A 21,433-nucleotide genomic window follows, 5' to 3' on the forward strand; every position below is an offset into this window, starting at 1 on the left:
GACCTGTCATCTTCATTATTTAGCACTCCCTGAATTTCTATCATCTGTAAACTTTATCAGTGATGATTTTATATTTTATTCCAGGTCATTAAAAAAAGTGTTAAATACTGTGAGGCCAAGAACCGATCCCTGCGGAACCCCACTGGAAGCACACCTACGTTGTTTCGTCTTGTTTCAAATCTGGTTATGGCTTGGAGAATAAGACAGTCATTAATTTCCACTTGTGGTTTCACAAACGGCAGGTGTTCACGCTGATTCTTTTATGTCAGTCAACAGTATTTAATATTATTGGCAATGAGATGGTGTTGATGTTCCTGTGCACAAGTTGATGTCTCCACAAGAAACTGGAAGGGATATGTGGAACTGTGTTTGAGGGGATCATTTTGTCAGAGATATTCCAGATTGTACTATTGGGCAATTGCTCATGTGCCACAAAAGCTTTCAAGTGTGTTTTGACAGTGTGATATTCTGCCACTTTGTCTGTTCAACATGGATGTGAGGCTACAGATTTCCTCTCTTCTTTTCTCATTGAGGTAATGGGGGAGGAGGGGAGGCATGTGTGCAGTGTATCTATGGAGAATTTAGGAATTGAGCTATTGACATTTTTCCAGTAAAACCAATTTTTTTTAAAGGCCCTAATTAATTGGGGAGAAAAATGAGGAAATTCAATGTTTCTGAAACTACTAACTCCAGGAAAGTTGTACTATGTATAATGCTTCAATTCAAAACATGAATTTACACTAAGTGATTCATACACTTGTAAACATCATCGGAGCCCCTCTAACTTTTTCACTAACACTGTGCACAGAAAGACAACATGCTCTAATGAATAAAGAGTAAAATTTTCAAAAGCTAAGTTTTTTAGGAGCCCATTTTCAAAAGTGACTTGCAGTTACATTTTTAAAGGTATTTAGGCACCTAAAGATGCTGAGAGGTATCTAGTGGGATTTTCAATAACTCACCATTTGGCCTGGACTAGTTACTTGGGCAACATGTTTTTGAACTCTGGTGCTTAAAGTTCAGGTCCTAAATTCATATTTAGGCACCTAAATATAAGTGACCTGATTTTCAGAGGTCTAAGCACCTTTAGACTCCACTGAAATCACTGGGAGCTGCAAGTGAACAGCATCTTTGAACATCTGCCCACTTTTACTTAGGTGCCTAAATGAAGAGTCTAGTTTTGGAAATGTTGATCTTAACTTTTGGTGTCAGAGTTCTTCCATCAGTCATACGTATATACTAATTATATGTGGGCAAACTTTTAACATCTTGGAAGTTTTTCCTGTTTCCAGTGCTGTTTTCTGTCTCTGTAATCATGAATTCTACTAAAACTGTATACTCTTTCAAACTGGTACAGATTTTTAAGATCATCTCTTGTTCTTACCAAAGCAACTGGGGTGATTTAGGAATTAATTAATATTTGTGAAGCACTCTGAAAGTGAAAAGTGCTATAAGACAGTACATTCAGTATATTATTACCGAGCAATGGATCATGCGCTGGAAATAAAATAAAATAAAATAAAATAAAAAAGCAAGATCTTAAATATCAGGTACCAACATTAAATATTACCTCTGATACAGAATTTTACTTATTTTTGTGGCCAATAAATCAATGCAGAATTAAGAACCAAGAAAGAATAATCTCAAACTCTTCCTTTTCTCCATTATAAAAGCAGGACTTCAATAGACAGGTGGGTTTTCTTAGTCCATATTGCTATACTATCTATTCAGAAATGGAGGACTTCCATTCTTTTTAGACTGTGATAAGCATTATTTTATGTGTTATTTCTGTGCATTTGCCATTTTCCACTCCTGAATACATTTAGAAACTGGGAACTTCCACTGATATCTATTCCGCCAATATGCAGGGCTGGTGCTACCATTAAGGCAAACTAGTTGGTTGCCTAGGGCGCCAAAAAGCAGTGCCCCCAATTTTTTTTTGTACAGCGCTCCTGGGCTGGGCTGCCGGCGGCGAGCTGACACGTGCGGCTCAGACTCCCTCTCCCAGCGCAGCAGCTGCTCCACTTCTCTATTAATGTACCTATCAAGGCCTCAATCCTGCTCACATTGAAGTCAGCATGTTTTGTCACTGATTTTAGTGACAGCAGGATCAGGTTGCAAGGGACCAATCTTGCTAGGAGCTCAGTACTTCCTGGACAGTACTGATTATTTCATCTCCCGTTGCCCTTACCAGGAGTATGTTCAGCTACATCATACCACACATCCCAGACAGAAATATTGACATTCATCAGGGATTAATTTTATGTACTTACGTTTTATAAATATGCTTAAAAGAATTGTTAAAATGTGCTGGCCCTAATTGTTCATCACTGTCATTTTAAGGTCCAACCAGCCTATTAGGCATGGATGTCTAATAATAATATTGGTTAGTGGTATGATTGTTTTTTACTGACATAGTGTAAGAACGACAGGCCTAGCAGTGGATGACGTTGTTAGGTCAATCTCATTTTTAAGTATAGACCAGGCCTGAGACAGTCAGCAGCACAGCTGGGAATAGAACCTAGATCTCCTGACTTCTAGCCAGCTGCTTCTAGCTCTTTTAAAAGGTATCTGAGATTTGGTTTACTAGATAGTATATGGTGAATAATCAGTATAAGAGTTTACTTAGGCTTAATTTCTAGCTGTGAGAGTCCATGTACACTGGATCAGCTGTAACCTACCAGAAGTACAGTGAGCTATCTGATTGAGGGATTTTACTGGAATACATCAAACATGTCCTATGTGTAAACAGGAAATCCTCTTTCTTCCCCAGAGTACTTTGAATAAAGATTGGCAGAAGTGGGACATGTTTTTTTCCGCCTCAGAGAACTTTCTATATATGTGACAATGCACTCTAAAACCACCTGGAACACTTCTATAATGCAGGAGAAATCGCTGTTATTATGCCCACCTAACTGGGATTACTGCCAGGGAACAGATGCAGAGGAATACATTTCAGTGACTTTAACCTTGGATAAATGGCACAGTTAGTCTGTTTAAATAGCATATCTGATGCTGTTTGCAAGCCTACTCACAACAGTATGCTAGCATGAATGATCCACTGTGAGTCCTCCTATTCACTTTAGACAGCTTCCTTGTTCAATTTTGGCTCCCATGAGTTAATTTTACCTTTTTTTAATGACTTGAGGATTTGTATATGGCTTATATTTAAAACAAGTCATGAAGCAAATTAATATCCCCCAGCATGATGTATACCTCTGAAACTCTGATAATGAAAAATGTGTATAACTGACATGCTTCTGTTTCCACCAGGGTCTGAGTTAGTTAAGCAGATTCTACCTTAACTCAAAGCAGGGGATGAATACTTGCTTTCTTATTTAGATACCACACTAATATGGTCTACAACTAGAATATTCTTGCTTTCACATCATATACTGAAACACACAACACACGTGCATAATAATAACAAAGAAATTCAAGGCTTAGCAAAACTAGTAAAAACTGTTGAGTGCTGTGACATGCAAAAGGAGAGCATGCTAGAAGGTTTACAGGACAACAAACGAGTAAACCACAACTCTAGCATCAGCACTTCAGAATCAACCAGACTTCCGTCTACTGCTCTAATCCTTCCAAATCTCAATATTTTTTGATCTACTGTGCAGAAGATACCCCGCTATTACTTTTGCAATCAACTGAAATTATTTGCTCTTGTATATTCAGTATGTATATTGTTCAGTATGGAACATAAAAGGCTCCCAGCCCACTTCCACCATTTAAGGTGCTCTTTCTCTGAATTGTTTTAAACTTTTTAAAAAAATGGTCCATCTGTCAAAAGACAACTTTTGTGCAGTTTGCATGGCATTAAGTTATCAAAAGCTTTAGGACTTCAAGCATTTTATGTACGATTGAAAACAATGCATTTCTCATGAGTGAAATCACCCCCCAAATTTCATGACTAATTTTCCACAATAGAGCTTGTGTGGAAATAAAAGGTCATAATTTACCAAAGCTCACTGATTTTCTTCAGCACTTCTGCCATCTCATGTTGCTCCATGTGGAATGTTTGCTTAGTAAATCACAGCCTGTATATTCTGTGGAACATGGGAAATCACTGCAATTTGAATACCTCACTAACCAGACTCATTTTCTTAGGCAAGAATTTGGACAGTAACAGCTGCCACTTTTGTGCTAAAACAAAACAGTAAAGACTTAAAAAAAATAGGGATGGGACGGGAAAAGATGGCATTTTTAGACTTGTACCTAAAAATGTAAATTTACTGTGGCTAAGAAGTGGGCATGAGTTATGAGACCCAGACTACAAGATTTTAAGGAGGCTCATAAACATTGTTACATATCTCTGCCATTTCCATTTTTGATTTCGTAACAACTAATAGATTTTAAATAAGCATGCAGAAAAAAACGGAGACAGAAGAAAAGTTGAAGAAAGAACAAATAGGATAGAGTCTATCTGTTAATCTATTTAACAAGTGGGGTTACATCACTGGCCCCAATACCTGTGACTCAGCAGAGAGCCTCAAAATATGAAACATCTCTTTCCATACCAGCTGCTTGACTGGGAATGCTCTTCCAGTGGCCTGGCAGAGTACAACGATTGGGCAATCACATGTCAATGGATGTGGCAGGAAGCAGTATGAGGACACAACAAGAACTATTTCACACTCATCACATTTTCTGTAATTCTAAGTGGGTCTTCATTTGAAATTGGGGGCTTAGAAGAATGCTTAGCAGAAAATGATACACACCTCAGGTCCATAGAACAACCCATGTCACATTCTCTTATTACCATTTACATCCCAGTGGAAAATAATCGTACACGTTGTATCAAATTATTTAATATAATAATCTAATGTCACTTTCTCTGGAGCTATGCCACTTATTATTGAAGCTAAAAAAAATCAAGGGTATGTTTGCCAAGGTATTCAGCTAAGTTAAAAAAAAAAAAAAAGTCATTCTAATTCCTAATCAAACCAATATGTCTAATGAGTCCAAGATGGCCTGTCAACTTAAATTATCTGTTTGTCTGTCTGTTTACTGTATCTGTCTGTCCACAGTTCTTTTTTTATCTCTGTGAAGTTCAGTTATTGAGTCCCACGTTTCCTTCTGGAAGGAATCTCTAACAGATGATCCTTCCTGATGATATGTTGATGATTTGTTAATATATAGCTTATAAATGTAAGAAATCTCTGAGAAGCAGAGCAGATCATGAGAGAGGAGAAACAAGAGATTTTAATAGCTTACACAGCACTGCGGTTTGATTAAAATAAAAGTCTTAAGCACATGTCTTAACTAGAACAATATCTCAGGATGATTAAAATGTTTCTGATTTGAAAATTTAAAATAGTAACTTGCATTAATCTTTACTATCAAGGGATTTATGTATAATATGTATTTATACAGAGTCACATTTAGCTCACTTTTTTCATAAACAACCATAGCAGTTAGTATGAGTAAGGCAAGCAGGATTTGGCCCTAAGAACTACAGACTAATAATAAAATAGAAATCAGAGATGAAAAGAAGATCTATCCCTCTCCACTGCAGGATTATTCCTTACAGTATTTTTTCTAGTATTTTGTGCAGTCCCATTTTAAATGGCCCACTAATTTCTTTTGGGAGACTATTCTTCGGTGTTTGAATCAATTCTGATCATGTGAGCTACAAAGAATGTGCATACATACAGAAAACAAATAAATAAGGGCCATTCTGATTCCAAGATTAATGAGGACATCATAAATGTAAAATAACACGTTAATTTAGGAAGGAGCAAATCAGTTCAGATCAATGAAGAACTGATTTCGAGCTTCATTCAAAACTCAAACAGAACTTGGCACTAACAATTTCAGAAACATTAATTTGGCTTTTGGGCTTTTTTTTTTTTTTCTTTTCTTCAGATGCCTCTATAATTTGTACTTTGGCTAGGACTAGAAATTTAAGTTCCAAAATACCACAAGGAAGAATACATTTGCAGAATTTTATGTAGACAAAACCAAGAATCTCTGAAAATCTAATGAGAAAAACTGATCTCATGAGAACATCAGCCCGAATTTCATAGTAAAAAAGTTGGTTGGAGAAGTTCAGAAGAGCATCCAAACACTAAGTTGTCAAAGAGACTCTCCCAACCTTTCAGAGGTTGGCACAAATGGACTGACTCAGAAGTCTAGTGGCTGCACTCTAGAGCAGTGGTTCTCAACCAGGGGGATGCATACTCCTGGGGCTACATAGAGGTTACATCAACTCATCTACATATTTGCCTCGTTTTACAACAGGCTACATAAAAAGCATTAATGACGTCAGTACAAACTAAACTTTCATACAACGACTTGTTTATACTGCTCTATATACTATACACTGAAATGTAAGTACAATATTTATAGTCCAATTGATTTTATAATTATATGGTAAAAATGTGAAAGTAAGCAATTTTTCAGTACTAGTGTGCTGTGACACTTTTGTATTTTTATGTCTGATTTTGTAAGCTAGTAGTTTTTAAGTGAGGTGAAACTTGGGGTTCGCAAGACAAATTGGACTCCTGAAAGGGGTACAGTAATCTGGAAAGGTTGAGAGCCACTGATCTAGAGTCCCTTGTTTGTTTCCCTATCAGCCTGCAGACATTGGACTTGGTGGTGTCCTGTTCATCCATATATGGTCAGCTGTGCTGTGCTTTAAAATGTCCCCTGCAGGCTAATCCAGGAGTGCTTGCTGACAGGCTCCAAAAGAAGCCCCTTGTAGTTTCTGTTGAGCTGAAAGTTTTAAAATGAGAAGGACTATATATAGGGTATAGGGACTGGTTGGTAATCTCAGAACTCCTCAGAAGAGTGCAATCACCAAGGGGAAATAATGACATCACAATATTCAAGATATAGATTATCGTCTGGTAACTGGTGATATGGTAAAAAATGACTGCCTGCTTTCTTGAGTTTATAATATTTCTTATTTTGTTCCCTGATCTACAGTTCCTCTATTATATTGCACTTCCCAGATCACACAGCTTTTTCTCCCTCCTCACTTCATGTTATATCTAACTTTTCCCCCTCCATCTGTTTTTGTCCAGTATTAATCACTGCAAACTACTATGCCTGTTCTTCATGATCCTAGCATGCTACTAATTTAGTTAACAATTACTTCCACACCCTCATCCTTTGTAGCATGCAATATATCACTAGGTGCCTGATGTCCAGATATTATAATGGATCATATGTTACCATTGCCAGTTGTAACATAATATATTATTCAGCAGTACAATACCACATTGTCTGCTAAATATACTTTATATTTAGAAATCCACCTATGAAATTGCTTGAATACATAAAACACAGCTCTTGTACAGTACTTGCTTTGTCTATAGTGAAATAAACCATATATAATACTGTACATAGCAGACTATAATATTTAACTCTGACTTTAAACTTCTCTCTGCTTCACACTTAGATAGAACCTTTCATCTGCAGAAAGCATAAACATGAATCAATTAATCCTCACAACATCCCTCTGGGGTAGGTATTAGTCTATTAATTATAATAATAAGTCAGCTGAGTCACAGAGAAATTACGTTATTACCCAAAGTCAAATAAGGAATCAGGCAGAACCAAAAACAGGACCAAGGCATTCAGATTGCTAACCACTAGACCATTCTTTACTTTACAGACTGATGGTGCAATAGAGAAATTAGAACCAAAGTTCTCAATATGAGAACCAAACTCCCACAGACATCAATGGGAATGCCACAAGTCACAGGCAATGTCATATATAGTACTTTGCATCTATCCACCTTAAATGGTCTTTTAAAATAATATTTGCAAAAAAGGGCAGAACAGTTTAGCATACAAAATCTGGTCACTAGAAATTAATGGAAAGGAGGTAGGATAGACAGTTGCTTTAGCTTATGGGACAGAACAAACAGGTTCCTTATATACTCACATTGAAAGTAGAAAGTATAGTGAATAATAATATTTTTATCATTACTCCCATTAGTAACATTAGAAAAGTAGATATGTTTCCCTTTATGATTGTCCCCCTGAATTAACTTTGTTTTTTTATTTTCAACTTAAATTGTCCCTTTCTTACAATGTGCAGATTATAGCATTCTCATTAAATGATCTCTGGTCATTTCATTCCAGTTATTAAACATGGCTCTCATTCTCCATAGAGAAGAATTGTAAACGCAAAGATAATTATGGATTGAGGATTTTTTTTTAATCATTTGTGTGCTGTAGCCATAGTACAGTGGGTTGTAACTGTATCAGATATCATGAGGTAAGCAACATTTGAACAAGGTCAGTATTTATATGGGAAACCTCAGTGTGCTTTTTTGTGACATATGAAATACTAAATAAATAGTGTTGGTTATCAGTAAAAGACACTTTGCTCAGAGTCAGTATTGAACAAATTCTCTTGCATGGTGTACTATTGACTGTACTCTTAGAGGTCTCATTATTGGAACAGGTTGCAAAGCTGAGGTCCTACACATTTCATGTAAGTAAAAAAACTCATAGGATATTTTGCAACATAAAGGTCTTTCTGTTCCCAAGCTATCTGTGCATCTCACCCCAAGCACTGTGTTTCTGTAACAAGCAAAATGAGTCTTATAGTTTGTAAAACATTTTAGGATCTTTCTGGTTGAAAGTCACTGTGTAAACAAGGTCAAAATTAATATTTTTTCTTGAATGACTGAAGGTATTGGGAATGCTTTATATGCCTAGGTTCCAGCTACTTCAATATATATAACTTTACAGCAAACTCTTCCAAAATATATCCTTAGTCTTGAAATTGGATAATGCAATTTTCTATTATTTTTGACACAAGAACTGGTAAATCATTTTTTTAACTTCCTACTATATGTAACACTGTAATTTGGATAGACACCTTATTTTATATATACAATATTTCTGATGTGTGTGTGTATGTGTGCACGCGTGTGCACACACACCCCACATACATAATTTATTTCTCAGAGAGAAAATCAAACACACATGCTATTTTAAGAGTCTGAACAACATCTTTCAACAAAGTTTAGCTGCTTTCATTTTGTAGACACTTTTAATTTTATCTGGAAACTTTTTGACATTAGAAATAGAACAACTGTAGTTTCTCATTATGTTTGCTGCCAGAATCTATGCTTGGTTGCTCAACTAAAGACCTTACATTGCTAATTACTTCCACATGCCCATATCCCAAGTGAAGGAAAACTTATTGGTTCTGACAGCCCATTCTCTCAACACTGAATTCCAAATGAAAACTCAAATTTTGGCCAAACATAACATTTCATCAATCTTGTTCTACTGACTGCAAAAGCAACATCAAACAAGGGGTGCTAATGGCTTTTTACTGAGCAGTTCCCAAGCTTATATTCTCTGATGATAGATCCACGTGAGCAAAGGACTTCTTTAAAGTACTTAGTAATTAGCTTTTGAACCAGGAAACAATGCGTAAAGTAAATTGAACAGTCTGTGTGCCGATGACAGAGTGAGTACAATTGACAAGCGATATGGACAGCAGAGACCAACAGAGAAAGAGCTAAAAACAAATAGAGCACGTATAAATAAAGCAAAAAGAAAAAGCTGTGATAAAATAAGATGAAGCAAGCCCCAAAGCTAGCGGGAAGCCTGTGATCTGGGAGTTGAGGCCTTCAGGGTGCTGGAGTTTGACTGAAGATCAGGTCCAAGTTTAGAGACAACAGAGCAATGCTGGGTACCAGTGACAAAAAAAGACTAGACTAGGGGGAAATGAAACTGTATTTTTATAACTGTATTTATTAGGTCGTATTCTCTGCTGATGAAACTCCAATAAGAGTTACACCGGCAAATGCTGTGGTTTTATGTTTGAAAAGCTTCTAGACTTAAGAAATCTGGGACTGCATATAGGAAACTGAATAGACAGATATTAAGAGTAAACATTTTGGAGAAACTAGTGATGCCCCTCTCTCATGGTCAGAGAAGGCAAATGACAATGAAAATGTTTTTGTTAATCTTGAGGATTATAGACCGAACTGGTCTGAGTGAACTGTGCTAGCAGATTCCGGTACTGGTAGTAGTTGTATATTTTAGGCATTTGAGAGTATCTTAAAAAAAGCCGGGCGGGGGTGGGGGGGATAATGATTAAGGAGTTCTCTGCTTCACTGGGACAGATTGTAATGCTCAATGGTGTAAGAAATCAGTGAAGGAAAAGCTTTTACTTGTGGATCACATGATGTAAATCTGTGCTCAGGAATTAGCTGGTAAATGGTTACAGATCTTTAGAGACTCTCAACTCAACAAGGAAAAGAAATAACTTGATATTACCATATTCATGTCTCATGAACATCATATGTAAAGTGATGGTTTCAAAGGGACTAAACTGAAATGCTTAATTCTCAAAGATGAGGGGAGGGACAAACAATTCGATTCCACTAAAAAGGATTATTCAGAGTATCCTCTATTATGTTCTGTGGGAAAGTGTATGTGAAAGGTCTTGAGGACAACAGGCCAGTTTTCTCCATCTATTCACTGGAATGGCAGGAGGATGAGCTGAACTCAAGGGAAGATGGGAAAACTAGTAGAGTGGGGGAAAAGAGAATATTATTCTCTCAGTACATAGACCTTATTTGAGACTATTTCCCAACAGATCTAACATGGCTTTCAGATAGACTTGGTTGTAACATGGTCAAGATGGAAAAAAAAGGCATTCAATGGAAATGTAAAGCAGTTAATTTTTGAAGGTTTATGTGGCCTGTGTAAGCATAAGTGTTGCTACCAGCCAAAAAGAATTATTCTTATGTGGTTATAGCACTACTCTGATAATGAATTTTTTTTTTTTTTTTTTTTTTTGGATTAGCATATCTTTTTTCAGGGTAGGGTGCTTAATGGTTTTAAAAAGGCTGTTCTAAATCCTGAGAAGTGCCAAGCACCTGCAAACGCCAAATTAAGTCAATTGGAGCTGCATGTAGTTAGCATCTCTTAGGATTTGATCAATGAAAAGTAGCAATATCATCTTCCAGTGTGGCCATCATAATGAAATAACCTGGACAACATAAAGGGCCCATGTTGTGTTCTGCCATACCCAATTTTCTCATGGACTGGGTAATTTCAAAATGACGACCAGTATAATTACTTGCTCAAGAGATAATCAAGTGATGTCTAACTGGTTGATGCTTAGAAAAGTGTGATATGACCTTGTTCCACAAGCTAACTGCAGATGCAATAGCAGGGTTCCTTCCAGAATATATCAATTTAGTTCTAGTGGTATCCAGAGACTCTCTAGAAAAAGGGGCAAAATATTGTGACTTGTACCTTAGCATGGCCCAGGTCTCTAATAACATAGTGTGACAACTCTCTGGTGGTGACATTTGATGTCACAGAGCACAAGCATATTAGGGAGTGTCCATGAGTCAGATGTCACCACATTCAGGGGTTCTTTAGCGTGTCACAACCACACCTGGTCTTTTTTGACTTACTTTCTGCCTCGGGTTGAGTTAAAAGTCCCGCCGTATTTCTTCCGATTAAGGATGAGAGCAGCAATTTCTGGCACGTAGCGAGCAAACATTGCCTACATGCATGAAACAAAAAAACAAAAAAAGAAAATGGCATGCAGAGAGTGTTCTACTGCAGCAGAGGCAGCAGAGCCTCTTGGAATACTTACTTTCTTCCACTAACCGCACTATAGGAACCACCATATTTCTTGCGGTTTCCTATTAACTCTATGATTTCAGGGACGTAGCTGGCAAACATGGCCTAAGAAGAAGATAGGAGACAGAAGAAAAGACTAAAAAGAGAGGCCAAAGAAAGGGGGATGATGAATATTTTCAGAAGATATATATCTTTTAAGATCTGAAAATGCAAAAGAATTAGACCTTTAAAAGTATTTTTAAAATTAAAAAAAAAAAAAAAAAGCAAATTATAAAACAAAATAAGAGGGTTCAATGTAAAAGTTGGTCTTGAAGAAGATGTACACTTGGTAAACTAAAGTAATGGTCAAAAGAGGGAAAAAAGCACACAAAACAAAAGAAGAACAAAATAAAGTCAAATTGGCATCTAATTGTAAAATATTGGCTGTGTCTAATTCTTCCTGAAGAGGGGGGAAAAACTATTCAAAGATTACATGCTACAAAAAACAAAAGTGGATATTACTATTGTTACTTTTTTTTAAAATTTCTTTTTTTTTTTTTTTTTGGAAGATAGGTGGACTTTTTTCCCCTTAATGAAGATTCAAAAGAAGACAAAAACAATATGGTGCCAGGCATTTGCCCGCTCTCAAGAATCAAAATGATGTCAACTCCCCCCAAAAAAACAAAAACAAAAACAACCTTTTTCAAAAGGTTTGTTTTTAAAAGATTTGTAAGAATACCTGACAGAAAAAGGTAGTAAGGAGAAAAAAAAAATGATCTGCCATGTTTTGTCCAACAAACATCTTGCTTGTGGCTGGATACTTCTAAGAGCTGCTGCCAGTCAACTTGGTCTCTTTATCCATGTGCAAATGTGTGTGTCTTTTGTATGTAAGTGCATATATATTATACATATTGCATTGATAATGTATCTGTTATACATATACCTCCTACAGAGAGATGTATGCATATGTACAATAAATATGTGTATAACAATACATATATGCATGTAAATGTACAATACATATATTGTGAATGAATTTTAATTCACACTTACCTTACAGAGTATAAATCTTAACATAAACTGCTCTTTTAAAAGACAAAATGCAGCAGTTGCTGTAGTGGTGCTAGCAATGATAAAAAAAAGATAATTTGACATAGAACAATTAGTAATTTTAGTGCTGTGTACATACTTATTTGAACAGGAAAAGGAGTGATACAATTTGCTGAGTTAAAAGGAAATTTGTTATGTTTATACTAAATGTAGTCTACTGTGAGTGAACATTATGACATGGTTGCATGTTTGAAATTAAAGAGAGCATGGTTTGCTAATGTCTGGATCAGGCATGCTGCTCTTTAAGGCAGTACTAAGCCACAGTGTTTGTTGGAATTCTGGGAAGGAACACAGAGGGTGAGGGAGGGCTCTTGAAACCGCAAACTTCCTTCAAAATATCAATGACCATCATCAAACAATGCACAGTTAGTGTCACTGAAAAGTAATGGACTGTAAATAATACTGTAAATAGAATTGCTAAGGCACTTCATGTATTTACATGCATTACTTTCTTAAATATATTAGAGTTATTCTTACTGTAGATTAATGACAATCTCTGCAAAAATGTGACAAGATCTGGCTTAACAAGATACTTGTCTTATAAAAAGAAAAAGATATGCAGCTGAATTGTTTAAAATTCTTATGATTTTAACTTACTAAACCAGATGCTACAGTTCAGGTTGCTGCTTAATAAACTTTAGGGGATATAAAAGAGCTGCTATTAAAGTAGTAGTAGCAATAAAGAGATTTTACCAATCCCCCGAGGATGAAGAAGACCATGAAAAGGCGACCAAGGGTTGTTTTTGCATAAACATCTCCATAGCCAACAGTGGACATTGTAACCATTAGTAAATAAACACATTCCCAATATGTAAGTGGTTGGTTATTTTGGAAATTTTCCCATGGATCCCCTGAGTTCTCCACCTACAACATAAAAGGATAAATATAATGATTTAATAGGGCAATAACAGATTAATACTAGTTGTAATTACTTACTTTTGTCTAATAGGCATGCATATAATGCTGGAAACATTTTACCAATAAAGAGCCAAATTCTGCCTTAATTAAAGTTGTACAATTCCACTGCTACCATACAGGATCTTCTTGCTTACGTTACTTGTGGAAAACACTATCACTAATCATTACTAGAGTATTTAGTTCATAATGGAATCCAGATTGTCTCACTTTCCTTTTCCTTCTAAAATAACGCACGGCCAATGTTGTCATGTACATAGTAATGGTCGTTAGTTAACCACATATATACGTCGTGAGAAACAGATCTTTGGCTCCAAAAACTCATAACTTTTTGTTCCATAAGCAAAAGCTTCTACAGTCAAAACTCAAGTCTTTACTAGCTATCAGCAGAATGTGATTTATGCCCAATCATCAGAGGGAAAGATAATTACAAATGACTAAACAGTTGAGCAGATCTCACTATACCCAGCAGAGAGAACTGCTACACATATCAAGAGTTCATTATGGCCTGACCAATGAATTGGTTGAGATCTTGTAAGCTACAGTTCTTTTATAACCACCTATTTTCATGCATCGATAAGACTGGAATTGCCATGCTAGATCAGACACGAGGTCTATCTCATTCAGCATCCTTTCTCTGACAGTGACCAGTAGTAACTTAGTTTGACTATAAAGACTGGTTCCAGTCTAAAATTCATCAAAGAGCAAATTTTCAAAAGGATCCCTGAAGTGAACCTGCAATGCTAGTAACTGCATTAATCTATGCAATCAAAATTCTGGGAGAATTCTGTGCATGCTCAAGTGATAGTCTCCTTCATTCAATTCATGCATAAGTACATGCAGACAAATAGAAGCACTTGAAAATATTTGGGCACAATTTAAAAGGCACCTAATTGAAAAGTTGTCTCTTAAAATTCTGAATATGGAAATAGACAAAACAATTAAAAAAATACGCTTGCCATTTTTAACCATTCCTCCTAAGCTTCCTGAGCACTTCAGGCTACAAGAATGGGAAAAAAGCAGAGTGACTTTATCTTGTTTCCGAACGGTAAATAAAATGCTTTCAAATTCCAAACAAGGCAACACAGAGATCCTGTGTTTAAAATTACTATAGAGCAGAGATTCCCAAACTGTGATCTATGGATCACTTGCTGGTAGTCCTAGGAGAACTGGCGGTTCCATGGGTCTGCTCCCACACCCCTCTTATTTTTCAGCTCTTAAATTTTATTAAAAAGCAGTTAAAATACAGTAAGTAATTTCCAAATTTTATTTCCCCATGTAGCCAGTTATTGCAGTAACCACAGGGATGATATGTGATTATGAATGGGAAGGAAAATATCAATATGATAATCTTTCCATAAGATGTGGTCCACATTATGAAATTATAAAGTTGAGAAACCCCTGCAGTAGAATTGGACCACCTACACTAAAAAGCATACAAAGAAAGTGTGAAAAACACTGAAACAGAATATCAACGATTATTAAACTTTTAAAAACCTGCTTCTCAAATCTAGAAAAATAATACCTGAACTACTAATAAATAATTAATAACAATACATAGCACAATTATAACATGTTTTGACCATCTCCGGCCAACATAACATCTCCCACCAGCATAGCGCCAGTGTGGACAGCACTGAGGTTGCTGTAACTTGCATCCTTCAGGGGTGTCTTTTTCATACCCCGGAGCAACCTACGTTAGATTGACTTAAGCGGTAGTGTAGACCATGGGTCGGCAACGTTTGGCATGCGGCTCGCCAGGGTAAGCACCCTGGCGGGCTGGACCAGTTTTATTTACCTACTGACGCGGCAGGTTCAACTGATCGCGGCCCCCACTGGCTGTGGTTCGCCGTCCCGGGCCAATGGGGGCGGCGAGAAGCCGCGGCCAGCACATCGCTCACCCGCGCCGCTTCTCGCCACCCCCATTGGCCCGGGACGGCAAACCCAGCCAGTGGGGGCCGCGATCAGCCGAACCTGCTGTGTCAGCAGGTAAATAAAACTGGCCCGGCCCACCAGGGTGCTTACCCTGGCGAGCCGCATGCCGAACATTGCCGACCCCTGGTGTAGACCTACCCTGAGTCTGGTCTTTTGAAGTCTATGATGATACTTGTATCACAAAAGTCACAGAGGAGTATATTTGTGATATGAGAGAGACAAGGTGGGTGAGAATATATTTCATTGGACCAACTGCTGTTGGGGAGAGACATAGGTGCTGACTTTTATTTTTCCCCAGGGGTGCTCTACCACCACTACACCCTAAGGCCCCACCCCAACTTTGCCCCTTCCCCCAAGGCCCCACCCTCTCTTCATCTCTTCCCACACTAGCTCCGCTTCCTCCCCCGAGTCCCAGCCCTCGCTCCGCCTCTTCCCACTCTACCCCTTCCCCGAGGTCCCCACTCTCCCACTGCTCCTTTATCTCCATCCTAACCCAATCCCCTCCCTGAGCTGCCGATCAAGCTGTTTGGCGGTGCTGCTGATCAGCCGTGCCCCAGATTAGTCGATTAGGGGCACTGCCAAACAGCTGTAGCTGGTGGATGCTGAGCACCCACAATTTTTTTTCCATGGATGCTCCAGCCCCAGAGCAACCATGGAGTTAGCGCCTATGGTGAAAGAGACAAGCATCTTTTGAAAGTATTGTGCAGATTTCCTTTGAGGAAGAGGTCTGATAGGTCAGATACAGAGTGATCGCTTTTTGAAGTGTTCACCCACAAGTGCTAGGATGTTTTTGTCTTTTATCATTTTCCTGTGTGATATAGGTGTTAGAAATGTAGTCATCAACAGAAATAAGGACATTATAGGCCATTCCAATTTTGAAATGGTACGTACGATATGAATATTTTCTTAGAGTGGAAAACAGACATTTGGACAAATGACTACCTTCCATAATTAAAAGATCAAGGGTCTAATTTTAACCACGTGTACACTAATGTCAATTCAGAATAATTCAATTGAAGTCAATGAAGTTACTCCAGACTTACACTGATGTAACTGAAATCAAAATCTGGCCCAAAATCTGTTGTTGCATAGATTGATGCTACTAACAACCTGATATCTTATTGACCTTGAGTTAGGCAAAATTATCTGCTACGTAATGTACATCTAAAGTCATATTAAATTGTATTTACAAAATATAATTGACAGTAAACAATTCATTTCAAAACTTCTATTGCTTTTTTAACTTTTAAAATGCAGATTAATGCCATTACTTTACAACTGAGATCTTTTTTAATTATAGAAGTGTTTAAAACATACAGCTAATCAATACTGAATAAGAGCTTAAACCATCAAACGTAGATAATATTTTTGTCACGGTGAAAGTGATATGATTTTTTTTAAATGAATAAGGCAGAGAACTAATCTCTAAGAACCCTACTCTAAAATGTTAGTAAATCAGATTAATTCTTCTGAAAATACAGAACTGCTTTTTTGGCGAAGCCACGTGTTTCCCAGGATGGCCATTCTTAGAGACAGGGTGTCATTATTATTTATGCTGTACCAGCCTTTTTTGACAAGTACTCTTGGTAATTATTAAGGAAATATTGCCACCTAGTGGTAGGATGTGATTATTAAAAGAGTTCTATTAAAATCCAAGTCCCAGACTTACGTAACTATTTCTGAACCTAAACAGGGAGGTTAATGAATATTACTTACTGTTCAGAATTAGTTTTGGGTACAAGGCTGGAAAGTCAGGCAGCTGTGATGCCTTTCTTTATTGTTCTTTGTAACAGTGTCAAGGGATTATCCTAAGCAAGGTAATTTCAGGTAATAAAGCAGCTCAGAGGAGCTGATCCATGAAAAAAATCCGATGAAGTATTTTCAAGTATACTTACCAAATGTATGAACCCAGCTGCTGTCAGCCATGTGCTGATAAATATAGAGCACAGATTCACCAGCTTGATGGAATTACTGCACAAACAAACAAATATATATTATATTTTACAGGTAAGTTGTAACAGGAACACAAGTTATATAAACACACTTTTTAATGAGTATCTGTACACAGAAAGAGAGTTTACTGTGTATATACTTTAGGCCTGAAGTTCCTCATATAGATTTTTGTGGGAACAGGAGCAGGCGCTGTCTGGGAATTTAAAAAATACTGAAAAAATATATGCAAAAAAAAATTATTAAATAGCTTGCAATGTCTGCTTTCCCAGATTTTAAATGGTTTTATATGCAGCTTTTGTGATGCTATTAAATAGAATGAATGATATTTTAGAAAAGTTCTAAGAGATTTGATCATGATCAAATAGGAGATACCACAGGCCTAAAACATCCATTCTTTCTCTATTGTCACATTACCATTTCCTTTCTTTATTCCTCTTTCCCGCTTTTTTCCTCTGATCATTTCTATTTGATTCTGAATAGCAATTAGTTCAGCATAATACTTTGGGCTGGATTCTCAGCTGGTATAGATCCAAAGAACTCACGGGAGCTACATCAATTTACATCATCTTGGAAACAGACCTTTTATACTTATAACATGTATTTGTACATCTCTGCTTTTTTCCCAATCTGTTTCATTTTTTCTGCTTGGTGTGTTTCTTCAGTATGCTTTTTGCTTTTAGCCCCATCTCTGCAGAGATATATATTGTGAGCAGCCCCATTCATGAAAAATGCATTTACTGAGTTCAATGGAATAGCTCATTGCGTATAAAGTTAAACACCTGTGTAAATCGTTGCGGGATTGAGATTTTATCCTGCACATATGGAAAATAATCTATGAATAGATTATTGCAGTTAATCTGTAGGCGCTATATTCTGACTGGTAAATTTGGAGCTATGCTGTCATGGGAATTAGGATAATGTAAGGGTGTTAGGTCTCCATGTGAATGTCCCGCCACCTTTGTGGGAAGAGGGGAGGCATTCTCCTTCTGCAAGAGGATGATGAAATTTGCAGTGTACTGGTGCTTCTGTGGGTTTTCCCCATATACGCTATGATTTTGCAACACATTGCTGGTGAAAACACTTCCTTGTATGAAGGAATAAAAGCAAGAAGGTCAATTTGCTATCTTTTGTGAGATTATTTTATTCATTATTCTTGAGCATTCAAATGGTCAGTAGGTATGCGCGAACATATTTGTTAATCCTGAAAGTTCCACCTATTTTTGTGCATGGTTTATCCCAAAATTTGTACCAGAAAATGCATTATTAATTATTTTTCTGTTTAAAAAGTTTCAATCATCCAGCCAGAGAGTAGAAACAATACCACGTGGCTCATGTGATGGATTGCACATTCTGAATAAGGACTAGTTGATGTGAATGCATAGCATAAACTTTCTTAATATTATTTGACCAAATGTTTGCAAGTATCAAATACATGAATAGATATCAGGATCAGTTAGAGAACAATATGCAAATAGGAAAAAGGGTTAAATAGCAATGAATATTATTATATTATAAATAATTTGACCACATCTACTCTTGATATTAGTAGTTCAGCTAACATCAAGCTAAAACTTTACATAAAGTATCAGATAAGATACTTTTCCTTTTTATAAACACACAAAAATATTGTGAATCCATAGAGTCCATGTTGCTGTAATTCAATCTCATTTTCAACTAATAACAATCCCCCAGCTAATAAGCAAGCCTAATTTTAATGCTTTGATTTTAAATACTCTTGAAGTGTTTTGGAAAACTTTATTAGTGGCTGCAGTAATCTAGGTTGGAAGTTGTTCTTGTGTAGGAACTATTTTTTCCTAAAGCTTTTACAGACTGATACATCATTGCCCTGACCCTTCAGTCCCCTCTGGATGTGTATTTGCATGTCTTTGAATGTTTATGGGATCAGAACCCAGGTCTGTAGCTATACTGGGTCTTGAGCGATAGAAAGTAGACAAGGAGGATAATATGGTGTTTTTTAATTGTCCAATCATATATAATTTGGGGCTAAATTGTAGCTATTAAAGGCACAGCTTCATTAGGGGGAAAAAGGAGTTGTGGATGTGGCAATGCACTAATGATAGTGGCCAGATGTGGTAAAGATTAGGCTTCCAAATTAAATAATGTTCACATTTACAGTTCATACATAAGACCCCATTTTGCAAATTACTCTGTACAGATGAACCTCTGCAGCCCCACTGGAGTCAAGTTACTTTGCCCCATAAGATTGGATGTTTTTTTCTAAAAGATATTCTTTAGTTCAAACCAGAATTCAGCTTTGGCCCATGTGACCCTCAGGGCCCTACAGGTAGTATATATATTCTGTGGATGTGGCCTGCATAACACACAGAGAGCTGCATATGCAGCCCACAATGGTAAATAGGTTGAGAACCTCTGGGGTAAGGTTTGATTTTTACACTTATTTATAAATATATTTTTATACATCTGTTTTTTGTTTTATAATTAAATTTAAAAGGCTCTTCTTAAAGAAAAGAGGGTGCAAGTACTGTTAGTGTTTTTTATTTTAAGAGTAACCTTCACACTGGTAGAAGATAATGGATTAAAAAATGTGATTTACTGATTGATCAAATGCTTGTCATTCAGTTTGCTAAGTACAGTCATATTCAGCTGTCTGAATGTCTTTGAGCAATACATACTCTGAAATAGACTGACACCCCAATCCAGCATGCGGATAACTTTAAGTACACCAGTTGTCCCACATTATATCATATCATATCCTATTGGTGGTTACATTTGATCATAACATAGGATTCAAACCTCTGTGTCCTTAGATTAGACCAAAAGGCATCATTCAGAAGGATGCAGTGCTTCGTTATCAAAGTCTGAATATTGCTCATCCATGAATTTCAGGGGGGAAAAACTTCTCAATAATGCAATAATATGTCAATCGGCCTCCAGGTGCTATCTTTATTTTTGTATATAGATATATAAAAATAAATAAATGGTATTGAAGCACTACTTTGATTCTTCTTGAGTCTATTTTATTTTTTACATGTTTATTCATAATTGTACCTTGTCTGTCCTTTATGAAATACCCCCATCTTTCTGCCAGAGACTAAATATAGATGAAAGATTAGTCACAAACATTTTCCTGCTCTTTAAGCTCTTTCCAACATCTGTGCAAAATCCCTTATTGTGAGGCTTACCTAAAGCCCTGTAGTTCTATTGAAACCTTGTATAAAACGGTGAAGGGAAAAAACTAACTATATTCAATCTTCTAAAACATGGGAGAAAAAAAAATAACAATTCTGAAAAAGATACATTACATTTCATAGGTAAGTACATAAACTTTAAATTAGTAAGGGACATGGTTAGCCTCCTAGAGGTTCAGTTTACACAAGTAGGCGGTAAACTCTTTCTGCATCCATAGAGGGTCTGCTAAAGAACAGTTAGGCATTTTTAAATGTTCTGATAATTACACAACACCCAACAACTACCTGTTTAATATACCCCCTTTCCATTTGTAAAGTGTTCTAGCTGCTTCCTGTGGATCACAGTATTATGAATGGCCCTTCTGCTGATGGTATGAATGAGATTTGTTCCTTTAATCCGAGTCCTTCAATTGCTACATTCACTCAGCGTCTCTCTTTGACTTTGTATTATAGAAAATAAAACCTTGCAGGCAGTAATTTTAATTTAGGGGTTAAAGTCAATAATATTTTCCCAGGGAGGGGAATTCTCTTCCTTCCCAGCAAGACCAGATATTACAGGCACTGTCTTTGCACATGAGATAGAGAAGAAGGGATGTGCTGCATAACCCATCAGTATTACACCATACTTGTCAATAGATGTTGCTGCTGAACACACAACATACTAAAATGGCCCCTTATGTTATTTGTTTAGAGCATTCTTCACACAAGCATGGATCACTTTTAAGAGAGGAATATGAAATAATACATTCAGAATTGTTTAAATAATCCAAAGAGTTAATGTTTAAAATATA

The 21,433-nt window shown here is 36.7% G+C and overlaps 1 protein-coding gene across 6 annotated transcripts in view; it reads right to left on the reverse strand.

Moving 5' to 3' along the window:
• The window catches only part of KCNMA1 (potassium calcium-activated channel subfamily M alpha 1), an 879,212-nt gene that overhangs the window by 220,539 nt on the left and 637,240 nt on the right, over positions 1–21,433 (reverse strand). For all 6 annotated transcript variants that reach the window (XM_054034181.1, XM_054034180.1, XM_054034184.1 and 3 more), the window contains exons 7-9: positions 17,415–17,490; positions 13,363–13,533; positions 11,594–11,685 (exon numbers count right to left, since the gene is read on the reverse strand). In XM_054034181.1, coding sequence (XP_053890156.1) covers positions 11,594–11,685; positions 13,363–13,533; positions 17,415–17,490 — 339 coding nt within the window. The remainder of the gene's footprint in view (positions 1–11,593; positions 11,686–13,362; positions 13,534–17,414; positions 17,491–21,433) is intronic.

The sequence above is a fragment of the Malaclemys terrapin genome, chromosome 7, assembly GCF_027887155.1.
Source record: "Malaclemys terrapin pileata isolate rMalTer1 chromosome 7, rMalTer1.hap1, whole genome shotgun sequence".
Lineage (NCBI taxonomy): Eukaryota > Metazoa > Chordata > Testudines > Emydidae > Malaclemys > Malaclemys terrapin.